We start from the raw sequence: 15,442 nt of genomic DNA, 5'->3' as shown, positions 1-15,442 counted from the left end.
TGCTCTTTCGCATCTCAACATCATCATCGAAAATTCCTTTTTTCTACCTTCCTTCTTGTTTTATTGTTGTTGTTGTTGTCATGAGTAGTAGGAGTAGTGTTATCGTTTTAGTGACGACCTGATTTCGACGTAAACGACGTTACAAAAGAAGAAGATGATGATGATGTTGAGAATGAGAATGAGAAGTCTGTTGTTGGTAATGTGTTCGTCTCTGCTGTTTTTTGTATCTTCTGCTTCTGATATTAAACAAATAACGCACGACGACGACGTTTTGATGAAATACTCTTCAGATAATACTAACACTAATAACGACGGGAGTATATTCTTGCAACGAAAAGCGAAACCAGACGCCTCGTTCAAGGAGAAAATCGGACGAGGAATACTCACAGATGATTCGAAGAAGACAAAGAAGAAGAAGTTTGTTGGAGGATATTGTCCATCAAACGTGCACTTAAAATGGCGCCAACGCGTCTCGTCTTCCGTGTACGCGACTCCTCTGTTAGTGGACGTGCACAATGACGGGCACAAAGAAGTTCTCGTGAACACGTTCGTGCACGCGATTGAACTGTTGGAACCGGAAACCGGGCAACCGGTGGCGAATGGTCGATTCCCGATATTTCGCGAGAGTAAACTGCACGGGAGCACCGCGGTGTACGTGAATAACGATGACACGAAAAATAACAACAAGAGTAATAATAATAATAATAGGAACAACAACGAGAAGAAGTTTATCGTCGCCACGTACGACGGGGAGATTTTAGAGTTTAACGCGAGGGGCGATGTGGACGTAAAAGTCGCTCGACTCCCTCGAGCGAAAGTGACGAAAGATTGGTTCAAAGAGAAAGAGACGGAACGCGAGCGAAAGGAGAAGGAACACTTAGAAGAATTAAAGCGGAAGGCGAAAGAGCCGATGCGCGCGCCTGGAGATTGGGAGCATTCCGGGTTCGACGCGCCTTCTTTGAGCGGTCACGGGAGAGAACCGCCTCCGGAAGAAATTTCCGAGAAGAGCGAGGAGAGTAGAAGAAGAGGGAGAAAAGTGTTGGCCGAAAGCACGCTCGAAGATATAAAGTTTACCATGGACGATGAGGATGGTGAAGATAGTAGTAGCACCAACAACGACGACGACGACGAGGAGGAGGAGGAGGAAGGCACGAACGTTTTGGAAGAAGACGAAACAGAAGAAACAGAAGAAGAAACAGAAGAAGAAGAAGAAGAAGACGAAACGAGAATCCGAGAACGAAAAGACGCGAACAACGTATACATAGACGCACACGTTTTATGTTCACCAATTATTGCTGACGTGGATAACGACGGTCGAAAAGAACTGATACTCGCGGTTTCATACTTTTTCGACGAAGAGAGAGAAGATTTATCCAGCATGCAATACCGGAAGAGGAATAAAATCGAAGCGGAGAAGTATCTCGCCACCGGTATCGTTCTCTTGGATATCGCGAACGAATATCGAGTTAAAAATTCAGTCATTTTGGACGTTTCCGTAGAAGCGACTGCATTCAGAGCGCGCGCGTTCTCGCAACCGACGGTTTTAGATATCGATAAAGACAGTACGAATGAACTCATCGTCGCGACGTCTACGGGAAACGTCTACGTGTTGAACGGGAAAACTTTGGAAAACAAAAATCCGCGACAGTTTCCGAAACAAATGGGCGAGATTCAAGCGCCAATTGTGGTCGCTGATTTCGATAACGATGGGTACTATGAATTTATCGCGTGCGATTTGAGAGGAAACGTAGCCGTGTTCACGAAAGACGGCGACATTTTGTGGGAGAAAAACTTACAATCGGCGATCTCGGCGAATCCAACGCTGGGCGACGTAGATGGCGACCATTTCCTAGAAATCGTCGTTGGCACGTCGTCGGGTGCAATTCACGTTTTGAGCGCTGAAACTGGCGAGGAGAAGTACCCGTTCCCGTTTTATACCGGCGGTCGAATCTTAGCGCCGGTTGCTTTGGGAAGAGTGAGAAAGGCTTCCCCGGAGAGTTTATCGCTCGTGGCGACATCTTTCGACGGTTACGTCTACATCATCGACGGTAAAACTGGATGCAGAGACGTTATCGATGTAGGCGAAACGTCTTACGCTCTTCCTTTGATTGATGATTTAACGAATTCTGGATATTTAAGTATTATTTTGGCGACGATGAATGGCGAGGTGCATTGTTTCGAAGCGACGCATTCCGGTCCGCACGCGCACGCCCTGGAAGGACAACAGTCTCAATTTTTATCCGCAAACTTGATGACGCACAGGAATAAATATTTCGGTATTTACGGAGAAGATCGCGGATATTTCGACGCTCGAGGAGAATTTATGACGATTAAATATCGCATGCGCGATAACCGAAGCATTTTTGGTTCCAAAATGAAGAAAAAGGCGTCGAATTTTGGTCCGTACGTCGTCACGGTAACGTTGAACGCGCTGGACGTGAATTTCATGGAGAAAGCGTCAAAATATTACGAAGATGTCATGGAGATTGATCAAATTACTCTCAGAGTGCCGAAAGTGAAATCTCGAGGCGAAATTTTTATCGAAATGAAGGATGGTTCAGGCGTCGTCGCGACGGATACGTACTCGGTTTCTTTTCACGAAAGGCACTATCGAATCTTGAAATGGATAGTCGCGTTACCCTTCATCGGCATGACATACATGATGAAACAAGCAACGGAACGAGTGAAAACAACGAAAGTAAATTAAGAAGAGATTGTGAGATAGATACATAGTAGTAGATACATAGATTATGATCGCGATAGATATACATCTTGAGTTTGTCTCTCTCTTTATTTTTTTACAACAAACTCCTTCTCTAAAAACAAGTGTATCTTCTTCTTCAAAATCCTCGGGACGAACCCGCGCAAACTCTCTTATCAAGTCTAAACAAAGATGCGTAATGATCTTTTACGTTTAAACAATCACGTTGTTTTTTTATAAACTAGTAGAATTTGCGGAACGTCTCGTTTGCTTTGGTTGGAGCGCTATTCGGATGAGGGCCGAATATACTTCGCGCTCGCGGTATAAGACAAACGCCTTTATTGCTATATTATTATTATTGCGAGGACATATTATTATTATTATTATTACGCTTCTTTTCGCGGCGGCGTACTTTTTCCATCTCGTTCTTTCTCGCTCGCGTTTTCGTTTCTCGTTGTTGTTGTCGCTGTTGTTGTTCTTATTCTTTTTTTTTTACAGCAACGGTTTAATCAGCGCCTCTTGGTCTTGCGCGGAGGAACTGTTTCTGTTCACGACGTTGCCTTCGCGGTCGACGATAAACTTCGCCTTAAAGTTCCATCCTACGCCTCCCGGAAATTTGTCCAAACAATACGACCACATCGGCGTTGCGTTTGCACCTTCCACGTCTCCTTTCGCCATGACGGTCCCGTTGAACCCTTTCTCTCTGGCAAACTTTTTAATGTCCGCGTTGTTCGCCAACTCCTGCCCTCCAAACTGTCCGCTTGGAAACAAAAGAATCTCCAGACCTTCGGTTTTATATTTCTTCTCGAGCGCAACAAGTCCCTCATAATTGCTGCGCGTCGCGCCTCACCTCGACGCCACGTTCGTGATTAGAACTACTTTCCCTTTTAACGAAGAGTAGTCGAATTCGTTCCCGTCCACGTCTGTACCGTTCGGTAACTCGTAAATCGAAGACGCGTTCACTTTCGGGGTTCCTTCGCCGCCTTTTCCCGTCAACATGTCGAACAAACCGCCCATGCGAATGTTTCTTTTCTTGGTAAGTTGTTTACTCGCGGTGTGAGAAGTGAGAACAACAGAAGGAGACGTGACTGCTTTCAAAGGGAGCATACTCTGGCGTAAGTATACTGTCTCTTCTTCTTCTTGTTGTCTAAAGTGAATTAAATTTGTATCTCTCTTTCGTGTGAAAGAGATTTATTATGACGTCAGACGGTCTTTTTTTTTGGTGTTTTGGATAAAAAGAAACTGAACTTCTGTAAAATTGTGCGACAAAACTTATATATAGGAATGTGATACTCTCATCAAGAGAATATACACACGGAATACATCATGGTAGTATTCTTTTTTATAACGTTCGGACAGAAACCGAGCGTGAAAACGCAGCGAGAAATACTCGAGAACGGATCGCGACATATTGGATTTGGAGGAAAAGGAACGAACGAAACAGATGCGAAGAAGAAGAAGAAGAAGAAGAAGAAGAATCATTCATTCAACGTGGACGAGGAGGACGTCGGAAAGACGAAAAACTTTACCAATTTTGCGAAGAAGACGAAGTCGTGTTGTTACGCCATAGACGAGACGAAAGTGTTACTCGGCACGAACGGCGACGTGGATTACGAAAAAGCCAAGAGCGCGCTGAAATCGTGGAAACAGTTTCAACTCGGATGGACCGAAGTGGACGAAGCAACGCGAGTGAGAAAAGGGCAAAAAGTGTGCGTCATGATTCAACCGTTTCCAAGGGTGTGGCTGCTCAATCCGCTGGAAATCACATACGTAAGCGAAGAGAAAAAGAAGTCGTATTCCTTCGCGCACACGACTTTGCAAGGGCACTTATTAGCCGGAGAGGAGAAGTTTACCGTGGAGAAGGACTTGCAAAACGACCGAGTGTATTTTAAAGTGGAGACGTTTTCGAAACCAGATCATATTTTGGCGAAAGTTATGTATCCGGCGGTGAGGGCGTTGCAGAAGATTTTCGGAGCGCACGCCGGTTTTGAGATGAAGAAAGCGGTGAGGAACATGTAGAGCATAAAAGTAGTGATAGTAGTAGTAATAGTAGTAGTAAGGAAAGTATAGCAGTGGTGATTTTAATAGTCATGTTCTGACTTCAACAATAACACCTACAGTACGCGCGCGACGAAAGTTCTCTTTTTCTCAAAAGTATTACTAAAAATTAATATCTTCTGTTGTACGCGTTGCTCGAGCCTAGGATCCTCTTGTTATCGTACGCTCTCCGAGCGTTCGCATCGCTCAACACTTTGTACGCCTCGACCACTCTCTTAAACATCAACTCTGCGATCTCTTTCGTGTGCTCGGTTTCCGCTTTATCCGGGTGGTGCTTCAAAGATTTCTTGAGGTAGGACGCTCGAATCTCTGAAGCGTTCGCTCGAGAGGAGACGCCCAAGACGGCGTAGTGTTCGATATGAACGCCTCTTTGGATGTTCATCTTGACTTCTCGCAATTTCGCGTCGCACTCTTTGCCCATGATTGGCACTAAAGCTTCTAAATCTTTCGCCGCCATCGTCCAATCGCCGATGGATAAGTACGCGTCCGCTCGTCGTTGAATGGCTCGAACGTACGATTTATCAAAAAATTGACTCTCGCAACACGCGACAATCGCTTCTAAATGTTTCTTTAACGACTGCAAAGCCGCCGCTCTGTTCGCGTGAAGCACCGCGCGGAACGGTTGGTCTTCAAAGTTCACCTGTAAAGCCGCCGTGTACGATTGTAACGCTTCGTCAAACTTGTTCGCGTGGAACGCGCGATTTCCTTTTGTTTTCAACTCTTCAGCCTCGCGACGCTCTCGAGACCAGTTGACTTGTTGTTGTTGTTGCGATTGGTGAGTTTGCGCCGTCGTCGTCGTCGTCGTCGCGTTTACTTTTTGTTGCTCGTTTTGCTGCGGTCGTTGTTGTTGCTGTTGAGGAAACGACGAGGAAACTTTTGGCACGTCCTTCTGTTGGTCGCCCGATCTTCGTCTCGAAGTCTCATTCGCGGCTTCGGCTTTTCGAATCCAACTTTCGTTTTCGTTCTTCAAGTTTCTCAGCTCGCTTCGTAACTGTTCCAACTCTCTCTTAAACTTATCCGCCAAGTTTCTTTGTTCCAGCGCTTCGTCTCTTTTCGCGCTCAACTTTTTCGTCAACTCTTGCGTCACGCTCACTTCTCTCGCCAAAGCTTCCCTCGCCGCCTCGCGAGACGTTTCCAACTCGTTCTTCGCCGCCTCGAAATTCAGCTTATCTTCCTCGCGATTCTCTCTTTCCTTCTTCAAGTCGTTCTCTGCGGTTTCCAAATTTTCTTTGACGCCGTCTAACGTCAATTTTGTCTCTCTCAGTTCTGTTCGTAACTCTCCGGTTTGTTTCAACGCAGATTTGAGCATCGCTTTCGTCACTTTCGCGTCCGTCTCTTCGTGCTGTTGTTGATAATTCATCGTAGAAGAAGGCGAAGGATCGCTAAAGCTTCGTCGGACAACTGGAGGAGGCGTGTTCTCTTTCCCCTCGTCGTGTCGCGCCGTCGCGGTGCCGTACACCGCCCTCGTCACCGCCTCTCTCGCGTTCTTCGCCGCCTCTCTCAAACTCTCTGTCGCCGAAGAGTTATTGTTGCTACTAGTATTATTATTCCTGCTATGCTGTTGTAATGGTGGTGACATCGACGCGTCGTGTCTCGCTTTTGCCACCACGCTGTCCATCCATTGCGAGACATTTTTACTGCTGTTGTGCGTAGTATGAGTAGTAGTAGTAGTATTCGCGGCGGCGGCGCGACTCCGTCCTCCTCCTCCTCTCTCCATGATCCTCTCTTTCGTCTCGTCCATCTTCTCGTGTAAACTCGTCTCCGCCATTTGTGCTTTCCGTCTTTTCTCTTCCAATCGTTGCTTTTCTCGCGCAACATGTTGTTGCTCGTCGTTTCCGTCAATATTTTGAGCACCTCCAAACGCGCTCGGGAACCGACTTTGGAACCCAAGAAGACCATCTTTAGTATTCGTATTATTTTCTTTCAACGCTTCCCTCTCGCGACGAAAGTCCCCCCCGTGAGACGACGACGACGTGTTCGAAGAGTTTCGAATATCCTTTCTCACTTGGTTCACGATTTCGCTTCTCGCGCGATGGAGGAGTTCTTTCGCCGTCGCGGTGGAAGCGGAGGACTTCTGTTGGTGTTGAACATGAGACGAACGATGATGATTCTTCCCCGGCTGCGCGTTTTCGTCGTTTTTATTCATCTCCTCCTTCTCCTCCTCGCTCTTAAAAAAGTTGCTCTGAATATAATATCCTCTGTTGTGGTGGTGAGTAGTATTCGTCGCGGTGGTACTGCTGCTCCTCGTGCCGTTATCGTTAGTATAATATCTTCTTCCCGATGACATCTCTCTTCTTCGTATGCTAAAAAATGACGAGCGTTTGTTCCCCTCTTTTTTTTTTTTTCAACCGAGTGAAACAAAAAAACTTTTGCCAAGAGTGTGAACACTTTTTTATCTCGGATTTTTAACGTACTACGTACTCTTTGTATGAGGCGGTTTTGCTCGCTACGGAATATATATTCTGGCTATTCTTCTAAAGGCATCATCATCATTATTATTATCATCGTCATAATCATCATCTCTTTCTCTCTCTTTCTTTCTCTCTCTGAATAATCGTCACTCCTTTTCGTCGGGGTGAATCGGGACGAACACTCTCTGGTCTTTCTCGTCGTAAACGTCGTTTACGTCGTCGTCGTCGGATTTTTCGTCTTTGTCGTCGTGTTCTTCTATTTCTTCTTCCTCCTCTTCTTCCTCCTCGTCCTCCTCCTCGTCGTCTTCTTCTTTCGGTCGCGCGTGCCAATCGAACGGCAAACCGTTGATTTTCCCGCCAACGTCTGCGCCTCGTTTCAGATTCTTCCTAATACCCCCGTTGATACTCGTTCGCGCCGAGTCGCTTCCTCGAGCGATTTCCCAACCCCAATCTTTGTTCGTTTTCGCCCACACGCACGCGCTCAGAAAGACGATCCCACTGACGACACCGTTTGTCACTTTCGAGTACGAAAACTTCAACCACGCGCAACACGCTAAATTCGCCAAGAAAATCGGGACTCCCAACGTGAACATGTAAAACGCTTTCTTCCAACTCGATTCGCACCTGTTTTCCCAGTGTCTCTCGAACGTCCTTTTCGGTTGCGGAGGGTAATCCCCGGGTTTAAAATGGTTCGCAAACCTTCGACATCGAAACAAGAACTCCGCCTCCTCGTCCTCGGAGACGTACGATTTTCCTCTCTTTAAAATCGAACTCAGAATAAACGTGCACAACACCATCGCGTTCAACATCAACCCGACGACGAGCGCCGTCGACGCCGCGTACGCGCAAATCAACCACTCGCTCACGTGCGAAGGCATTTTCTCGAAATCGTTCGTAAAATTCAACTCCACTAAAGAGACCACCGCGAATCCTGCAATCAACGCCGATAAGTTCGATATCGATTTCAACTGTTCCGATTTCTCCTCGACGTCTCGTCTGTTCTTTTCCACGTATCTGTTCCACACGCATCTGGCGTTTTCCAACGTCCTTTGTTTCACGTCCGATTTCCTCCAGTTCACCTGTTGCTCTCGATATAACTGCTCTACAATTCGATACTCTCGTTCCTCTTTTCTGTAACTGACGTCTTGTTTCCGCCACATCCGGTCTTCCTCGCGCCATTTCTTCGATAACGACGTATCCAAAGCGGTTAAAAACGCCGTCGCGATATCGGACGTTTGTCCTAAATGTATGTTATTCGCACCACCACCACCGCCTGCATTCGACGACGAGGATGCTTCCATTTTGATGGTATCTATTGGTGTTCTCTCACCGCTGCTTTTCGTATTCTTATTAGTGGTATTCTATTCGCAAACAGCGCTCTTCTATTCGCGCGTGTACATGTGAAGACATTTCACATCTCCATTTTCCCTCATTCCCCTCGAAAGCGCTTCTGTTGTTTGTCACGAGAAAAGGACGACATCATCAAACGAGAAAATGAGCGGCCAAAAAGCGATGGTTGTCCTGGCGGCGAGAGTATATATGTCGTTGCTACTGCTCTCGTTCTTCTCGTTTGTCTCGTCGGCGCAACGAAACGATGATGATGTACACACAGCCGCTCGTGCTCGAGCAGAACTGTCCACCATTCTCGGGAAAACGTCTCCGTGGCGGACGGATTTCAACACCTACGACAGTTACTCGGAGTTTAGCGAGGACACAAAAGAGGAAGTGAATGGACAACAACAACGCTCTTCAGATTCAGATTCTTCTTCTCCCGAAGATGTGTTTACCTATCGCGAGTGGCGAACGAAACCGATCGATTTCTATTTGTCGGTGTCGTTGAAACTGTCCGGCTTCCACCGAGACGGAAATTTTCTCGCGAAAGTGACGAAACGAGACATCGAACCATTTTTAGAGACGGTAAAGTCAGACGCGTTGAGCGAAGGAGAGATGTATAAAATGCACTTTCACTATCGCGTGATGCACGCGAGGAAAGAGGTAAACGCAGAGGTTGAGAAAGCGATACAGGAAAATGTTCGCGTCGAAAGAGAATGGTCTTCGACGAGTAAGGCGAAGAATACGGTGGATTTTAGAAAAGTAGATGGAATTATCGAAAAGGATAACGTGTTTGGCGGGGACGACGATATGACGAAAGTATATAGGACGGAGAAGGACGACGTTTTTTCACCGTACGTGATTTACGCGTTAAATCCGAGACGGCCGAAGAATCCAAACGATAACAAAGCAAGCGTGCAGTACGTGTATTCGTTTCTGAGTCACGAGGGTGGTGGTGGCGGTGATGATAAAAAGTATGATAAAAAGTCGTCGAATTCGAGTCAGTGTTTCGGGACGTCGATGGTATCGAGAGACGACGCGTCGTCATCTTCTTCTCCGTCGGCTCCGGCGTACGCTTGGGTAGATTTAACCAGCGGCCCAAACGGGTTTACCAAGAAGAGAACAAAGTTTACGACCGATTACTCCAGACGAGTACCTCCGAAAGTTTTAGGCGCGCACGCGAAACAGGAAAACGTTCCGCTATTATCCGCCTCAATCGCCGGTTTTTTGGGCGATGCGAGTAAAACGTTATTTGCGCCGTCGATTAGGCGCGAATTTTTGGACGAGCACTTCGGGTCGTTGTCATCGTCATCGGTATCGAGCGGCGGCAAAGAAAAGATGATGGTAAAATTCAAGACTGACGACGCGTGGATTTCACACGTACAAATTGAACTCGTTCGCATATCGGAACTTCCGTTCAATTTACAGAGCGAACGAGACGCGAAGAAAATCGATCCCGACCATCGCGTCGAAAAGTATTTACAGAAAGCACTTCTTCCCGGGAGAAAGATTAAAGTGAACGAACGCGAGGTTGATTTTAACGAGTGCCCGTTGTGCGCGCAAGCGTTCAAAAATGCCATGCATTACTCTGGCAGCAACACGAACACGAACAGAATAAGGAAAAGATAGAAAATAGAAATAGAAATAGCGAGAGAACGAGTAGTAATAGTAATAGCAGCGGTGCTAGAGGTTTTGAAGAAGATGATGAAGAATTTCTCGTGGACGAAAGCGAGCTTCTCTTTTGGGTCGAGGAATACGAAGAAGGCATTCGAAAGCAACTCGGTCTGAGAGACGGTGACGAGACGACAAAAGTTATACCGGTATTTCTGTTCGATTTGAAGTTAACCACGCACGGTAAACTCGGCGCGTTTACCGATGGGAAGCAAGCGGAAATAGCCAAAGACAACTCTTTCATCGTCGCCGTGCGTAACAGCAAGAAACATAAAATCGACATTCCTTCGTTCAAATGTTTCGAAGACGACCCGACGCAAAACGCGTGGGTGGATTCCTCGGACGTCTTGCGTGCGCTGAAAGCGTCGTTGATGACAAATTTGTTTGGCATACACGTCGACGTCGATCGCGACGACGTGGATTTATCCTGGGCCATCGGTAACGACGTCTTCACGCCTTTATCCGCCGGCGAGGGCGATTCGTTTGCAATCATCGACGGCGCCAAACGAACGACCATTGCAGTTGGCATGCAAAAAATCAGACGCTTCATTGCAACGCGGTTGGAAATTCTGCACGACATCTGCAGAGAGGACGGCGAAAACGAAAACACGTTCGCCCACGCCTTCCCGCGGGAACCGTTGCGCAAAACCTTCCTCGCTCGCTCGCGTTTGTTAAAATTCAAACACGAGGAAGCCGTCAAAGCGACTACTTTGCGCGAATGGGAACGCGCCGCCACTTTCGTCTTATCCTCCATCGTCGATGCAAACGCCATGGTCGAGGCGTTAGAGGAAACCATCGCCTCGCACAAAGTCCGATTGGATTGTTACAACAACAGTCCTCCTCCTGGCGGTTCTTCTCCGAGGACGACGACGACGAGAAAAAATACGAAGAAGAAGAAGAAGCTTCCCGATGACGGAAGTCGTTCGTACCACTTCCTCGAAGCGTTCTTGTACGGTGGATTCGAGGCTTTCTTCGGTACCGCTTTTTTAATCGTTGTATACGTGTGTCTCGTCGAAGTCATCGCATTCTACCGAAAAACCAAAGGAAAAAAGCGAAGTACTGGTGAAAGCTCGTACAGGAAAGAGGAGTGATTTTTAGAAGAAGATTGTAATGAAGCAGTAGTTTGGACCAAAAAAAGCACAACTAAAAAAGAGAAAAAAAAGAGCAAAACAAAACCACAGAATACTACTACAGAAACCTCTTCTCATATAAAACACACATAATAATAATAATAATAATAATGGCGTTGCGCAGAGCGTTCACTCAAGCGATCCTCCGCAGATCTAATCAGACTTCGTCTTCTTCCTCCTCCTCCTCGACTTCCGCCGGGTTGTCTGCGTTGTATTCTTCTTCTTCTTCTTCTTCTTCTCATCAAAATCGAATGATTTCCACCTCCTCGCGATCAAATTACGCAGGAGGAGAATCGACGCAAACGTCCGTGGAAAAATTCCAAGAGTTGTTCGATAAATACCGCCCGTCGATGATGGACCCACCGGGGACGCCGTCGACGTACATGCCAGCCGAAGACGTCGCGAAGAGTGGCGAAGAGGAGGTGAAAAACGCCGGTCCGCCTCCGGAAACGGTGAAGTTGAATTTTCGTTTGCCCCACGAAGCGGTCTTCGCGGACGCGGAAGTGAACATGGTTTTAGTCCCAGCAGAAACCGGGGACTTTGGGATTTTGCCTGGACACGTTCCCGTGGTCGCCAAGCTACGACCGGGGGTGGTTTCCGTGGAAAATAAGGAAAGCGTGACGAGCAGAGTACGTAGACAAGAGTTTCTTTTTTGACTTGCGCGATCGTGCTTCCCAAAAGACCTGTTTTTTTTCCCAAAAGACTTTGAAAGAAGAAGTCATCGCTTTGATTATTCGATTTCGTCGAGCGCGTTTATATCTTCGTTTCATCGATGATCGAAAGAACGCTGACCTTTTATATATATATATGTTCTCTCATGATTCTTTATTATAATAAACAGTATTTCGTCTCTTCGGGTTTCGCCTTCGCGCACGCGGACAGCTCCGTGGACATCTTAGCGGTGGAAGCTGTTCCGGTGGAACACTTGGACGAAACGGTGGTGAGAAAAATGTTGAGCGAACACACGGCGAAGTTTCAAGCGGCGAAGGACGATTACGAAAAAGCTACGCATCAAATTGGGATCGACGTGTCTACGGCGATGGTATCCGCGATTGAGACTATGGGTAAGTAAGAGAGAGAAAGTTTAGAAGAAGAAAAGAACCACACGCGTATTGGAGGATTTGTATTTTATAATAAGAAGAAAAAGTTTCATCAGAATCAGACGAAGACGCCTACTCTTTCATTTTTCTTCGCTCGGAAAAGCATTTCCTTAATCTCGTCCAGCTCGTTTCGATAGCTTTCCGCCTCGAGGCGATACTCGTCCGCTTTTTGAATCTGAGCGTTCAACTCCGAACGCAACGCTTTCAAGTGCTTGGATTTTTCCTTTAATATCGCTTGGTTTTCTCGCAACATCTGCGTTTGTTCTTCCTCCGTGACGCGTTTTTCCGCAATTCTTCGCAATTCTTCGCTTTGTATTCTCTTATCTTCCAACTCTCTCTCCAATTTCATCACCTCTTCGCTCTTTTGTACCAATCGTCTTTGTAGCTGTTGGATTTTCTGAATAGACTCGAAGGCGTTCGGATCGCTGCCTTCGAGTTGGCGCCAACGATGGACGTTTAATGGGTTCTCCAACTCTTCGCTCAAAGCGCGCACTTTCGCTTTCTCTCTCGTCAAGGAACGCGTTAAGACTCTCACTTCTTTCTCTAACGTTTCCGCTTCCCGGGCTCGGCGTCGCTCGCGTTCGAGTTCGTGCGTCTGCGTGCTCAAATTGATTTTCAACGCCTTGATCTCTCTCGTTCTCGCCTCGTAATCCCTTTGACCTTGCGCCAAAACGGATCTTTGCACTTTGATTTTCTCGTATGTCATGGCTAATTCTTCCTCTCGCCTCGTTAGCGCGTGCGAGATGACGTCCCGGTCTCTCGAAATGACGTCCATCTCTTGCTTCTCTTCCACTCGCTTCTTCTCGCACTCGGCGTGGTGCTTTTCCAGATTTCTTCTCTGCGTTTCGCTCAGTTTCAACTCGATCAAAATTTCGTTCGTCTTCTGGTCTAAATCGTCTTTCTTTCTCTTCAAAATCTCGATTTCTGATTCCATTTGCTTCCTCTTCATCTCGTCTTCGTCTATCTCTTTGGTCTTGCATTCGATTAAACTCTCCGCTTCCTCGCGACGACGTTCGGCGTTCAATTTCAAGTCTCTCAATCGTTCGCCTTCTTCTTTTAAATCGAGTAATTTCTTGCTCAACTCGTTATTTTCCACTCTCGCGCGTTCGTACTGTGCCTTGGCAGTTTTCGTTTTCAGATCTGTCTCTCTTAAACTTTCGCGAAGTTCAGTAATTGAGTGTTCTTTCGCGTCTAACTCTTCACGCGCGGCGTCCAATTTGCTTTTCAACGTTCTCGCTTCTTGCACAGCAGTTTGTCTCTCCTGCTCTAAATGTTTCGCTCGAATTTCGATGTCGCTCATTTCCGTTCTGTATCGTTTGATTTCGCTCTCGAGCGTTTTCTTGTGTTGTTCGTGTATCGAAACTAAATCTCTGTGCTTCTGCGTGTGCTTCTCCGCTTGGCTCGTTTGTTTCGCCAAAGCCTCTTTCTCTCGCATCAAATCTTCCTTTGCTCTCCTCTCTAACTCGATGTTTCTTCGCTGCTCTTCAACGACTCTTTCTATGCGACTGATTTCGAGTTTCAAATCGTCCCTTTTGTGCTCGCTTTCGATTTTCGCGTTTTCCGCCTGCTTCAGTTTTCGCAACGCCGCTTCCTTCACTTGGATAATCTTCTTCGTCTCTCGCTCGATTTTTGCGGCGGATTCTTTCAACTTTTCTGTTTCAATCTCTTTCTGTTTCGCGACTTCGTTTACTCTCTGTAATTCTAACGTAATCTCTGCCACTTCTCTCCGAACGCGTTCGGTTCTTTCCGCGTACGCGTTGCACTCTTTCTGCGCGTTTTTCACTCGGTGCTCACTTTTCCTTTGCTCGTCGGCTAATTTTTTGTTCTTTAGCTCTAAATTCACAGCTTGCGCTTTCATCCGCGAAATTTCACCTTGCTTCGATTCAATCATAGATTTCGCGTGCATCAACTCTCGCTCCAACCGTTCGCGTTTCGTGTCTGACTTTTCCGCCTCGAGTCTCTTCGCTCGAGCGATATCTTTCAATTTCGCGCACTCGCACTCCAGATCTAATTTTTTCGTCTCTGCCGTTCTCGCTCTCTCCCTTTGCTGCGAAATATCTTGACGCAATTGGACGACCTCGTCGACTTTCTCGTCGCGTTCGAGCTGAAGCGATTCTTTCTCGCGCTGTAAGCGACGGACGATATCGCCGGAAACTTTGGTAGTAGAAAATCTACCGCCAAAATAGTCGTCGGTCTCGTCGGCGTCGTCATCTTCGTCGTCCTCCTGACGATGACCGCGACGACGACGAGAGTGGTTTCTCTCGCAACCATCGAAACTTTCTTCTTCGTTCTCTTCTTCTTCGCCGTTCTCGGCCATTTCGCACCGTCTCGTCAACTCGGCGATTTCCACGCGTAACTTGGCAATCTGCTCTTTTCCCGCCATCTCTAAATCCGAAGCGTCGTCCGCTTGTCTCCACGCCGACTCGAGCTCTGCTTTCAAAGTTTCTATTTGCGTCTCGTCTTCTCTCGAATGCATTCGTAACCTCTCTCCTTTCGCGGTCAGTTGACGACATTCTTCGGATAAACTCTTGCACTTCTTCTCCAGTTTCTTCTCCTGCTCGTGCGAGTGCTTCAGCGTTCGGTACAATTTTTCGTATTCCACGCGAAAGGCATCCAGGGACTTGTCCCTCGAGAGCGTTTGCATGACCTTTATTTATATGTCCCAAAAGCGCGCCATGCGTAAGGAGGAAAGGAAGAAGAAGTCAAGATCAAGATGAAAAGAAAAGAAACGCCTATTTTTAGATACGACGAATAATACGCGAAGAAGAAGAAGAATAAAAAAAAAAGAGGAAGAAGACGAAGAAGAGAGGAACAAAAACAAACCTCTCGAAACGCGCGCTCGGTGACCCCGTCGTCTGAATCGTCGTCGTTGTCTTCATCTTCGCGTTTAGAGGAGGACGCTACAGTCATCGCTGCTGTTGGCATCGAAAAGCGCGCGCGAGTGAAAGTGTTTTTGAAGAAACTTTTATATTTTTATGAAGGAAAGAGAGAGAAAAGATTTGAAGATTTGAGGAGTTATTTTGGGTTCAATAAAGAGTC

General features: G+C 46.8%; 9 protein-coding genes across 9 annotated transcripts; 5 read left to right on the top strand and 4 right to left on the bottom strand.

Annotated features, from left to right (window-relative positions):
• Positions 1 to 199: 199 nt before the first annotated feature.
• On the top strand, positions 200 to 2,707 carry Bathy10g03890 (predicted protein; the record flags this gene model as incomplete). The annotated part of the gene is made up of 1 exon (XM_007510486.1): positions 200 to 2,707. The coding sequence occupies one exon, from the start codon at positions 200 to 202 to the stop codon at positions 2,705 to 2,707; it is 2,508 nt and encodes an 835-aa protein (XP_007510548.1).
• Positions 2,708 to 3,193: 486 nt separating this feature from the next.
• On the bottom strand, positions 3,194 to 3,808 carry Bathy10g03880 (glutathione peroxidase; the record flags this gene model as incomplete). Its single annotated transcript, XM_007510722.1, has 2 exons — positions 3,194 to 3,523; positions 3,563 to 3,808. The coding sequence occupies 2 exons, from the start codon at positions 3,806 to 3,808 to the stop codon at positions 3,194 to 3,196; spliced, it is 576 nt and encodes a 191-aa protein (XP_007510784.1).
• A 219-nt stretch (positions 3,809 to 4,027) lies between these two features.
• Positions 4,028 to 4,720, top strand: Bathy10g03870 (predicted protein; the record flags this gene model as incomplete). The annotated part of the gene is made up of 1 exon (XM_007510433.1): positions 4,028 to 4,720. The coding sequence occupies one exon, from the start codon at positions 4,028 to 4,030 to the stop codon at positions 4,718 to 4,720; it is 693 nt and encodes a 230-aa protein (XP_007510495.1).
• A 148-nt stretch (positions 4,721 to 4,868) lies between these two features.
• On the bottom strand, positions 4,869 to 7,046 carry Bathy10g03860 (predicted protein; the record flags this gene model as incomplete). Its single annotated transcript, XM_007510668.1, has 1 exon — positions 4,869 to 7,046. The coding sequence occupies one exon, from the start codon at positions 7,044 to 7,046 to the stop codon at positions 4,869 to 4,871; it is 2,178 nt and encodes a 725-aa protein (XP_007510730.1).
• A 270-nt stretch (positions 7,047 to 7,316) lies between these two features.
• On the bottom strand, positions 7,317 to 8,471 carry Bathy10g03850 (predicted protein; the record flags this gene model as incomplete). The annotated part of the gene is made up of 1 exon (XM_007510388.1): positions 7,317 to 8,471. One exon carries the CDS (start codon positions 8,469 to 8,471, stop codon positions 7,317 to 7,319), a length of 1,155 nt encoding a protein of 384 aa, XP_007510450.1.
• Positions 8,472 to 8,664: 193 nt separating this feature from the next.
• Bathy10g03840 (unknown protein) lies at positions 8,665 to 11,264 on the top strand (the record flags this gene model as incomplete). The annotated part of the gene is made up of 2 exons (XM_007510735.1): positions 8,665 to 10,032; positions 10,098 to 11,264. 2 exons carry the CDS (start codon positions 8,665 to 8,667, stop codon positions 11,262 to 11,264), a joined length of 2,535 nt encoding a protein of 844 aa, XP_007510797.1.
• Positions 11,265 to 11,413: 149 nt separating this feature from the next.
• On the top strand, positions 11,414 to 11,959 carry Bathy10g03830 (predicted protein; the record flags this gene model as incomplete). Its single annotated transcript, XM_007510629.1, has 1 exon — positions 11,414 to 11,959. One exon carries the CDS (start codon positions 11,414 to 11,416, stop codon positions 11,957 to 11,959), a length of 546 nt encoding a protein of 181 aa, XP_007510691.1.
• Positions 11,960 to 12,120: 161 nt separating this feature from the next.
• Bathy10g03820 (predicted protein) lies at positions 12,121 to 12,375 on the top strand (the record flags this gene model as incomplete). Its single annotated transcript, XM_007510638.1, has 1 exon — positions 12,121 to 12,375. One exon carries the CDS (start codon positions 12,121 to 12,123, stop codon positions 12,373 to 12,375), a length of 255 nt encoding a protein of 84 aa, XP_007510700.1.
• Positions 12,376 to 12,461: 86 nt separating this feature from the next.
• Bathy10g03810 (hypothetical protein) lies at positions 12,462 to 15,047 on the bottom strand (the record flags this gene model as incomplete). The annotated part of the gene is made up of 1 exon (XM_007510520.1): positions 12,462 to 15,047. One exon carries the CDS (start codon positions 15,045 to 15,047, stop codon positions 12,462 to 12,464), a length of 2,586 nt encoding a protein of 861 aa, XP_007510582.1.
• Positions 15,048 to 15,442: the final 395 nt, after the last annotated feature.

Source organism: Bathycoccus prasinos (assembly GCF_002220235.1).
Source record: "Bathycoccus prasinos genomic : Chromosome_10".
In the NCBI taxonomy this organism is placed as follows: Eukaryota; Viridiplantae; Chlorophyta; class Mamiellophyceae; order Mamiellales; family Bathycoccaceae; genus Bathycoccus; species Bathycoccus prasinos.
The sequence above is the reverse complement of the archived record's forward strand: the minus strand, read 5'-3'. Positions and strand labels throughout refer to the sequence as shown.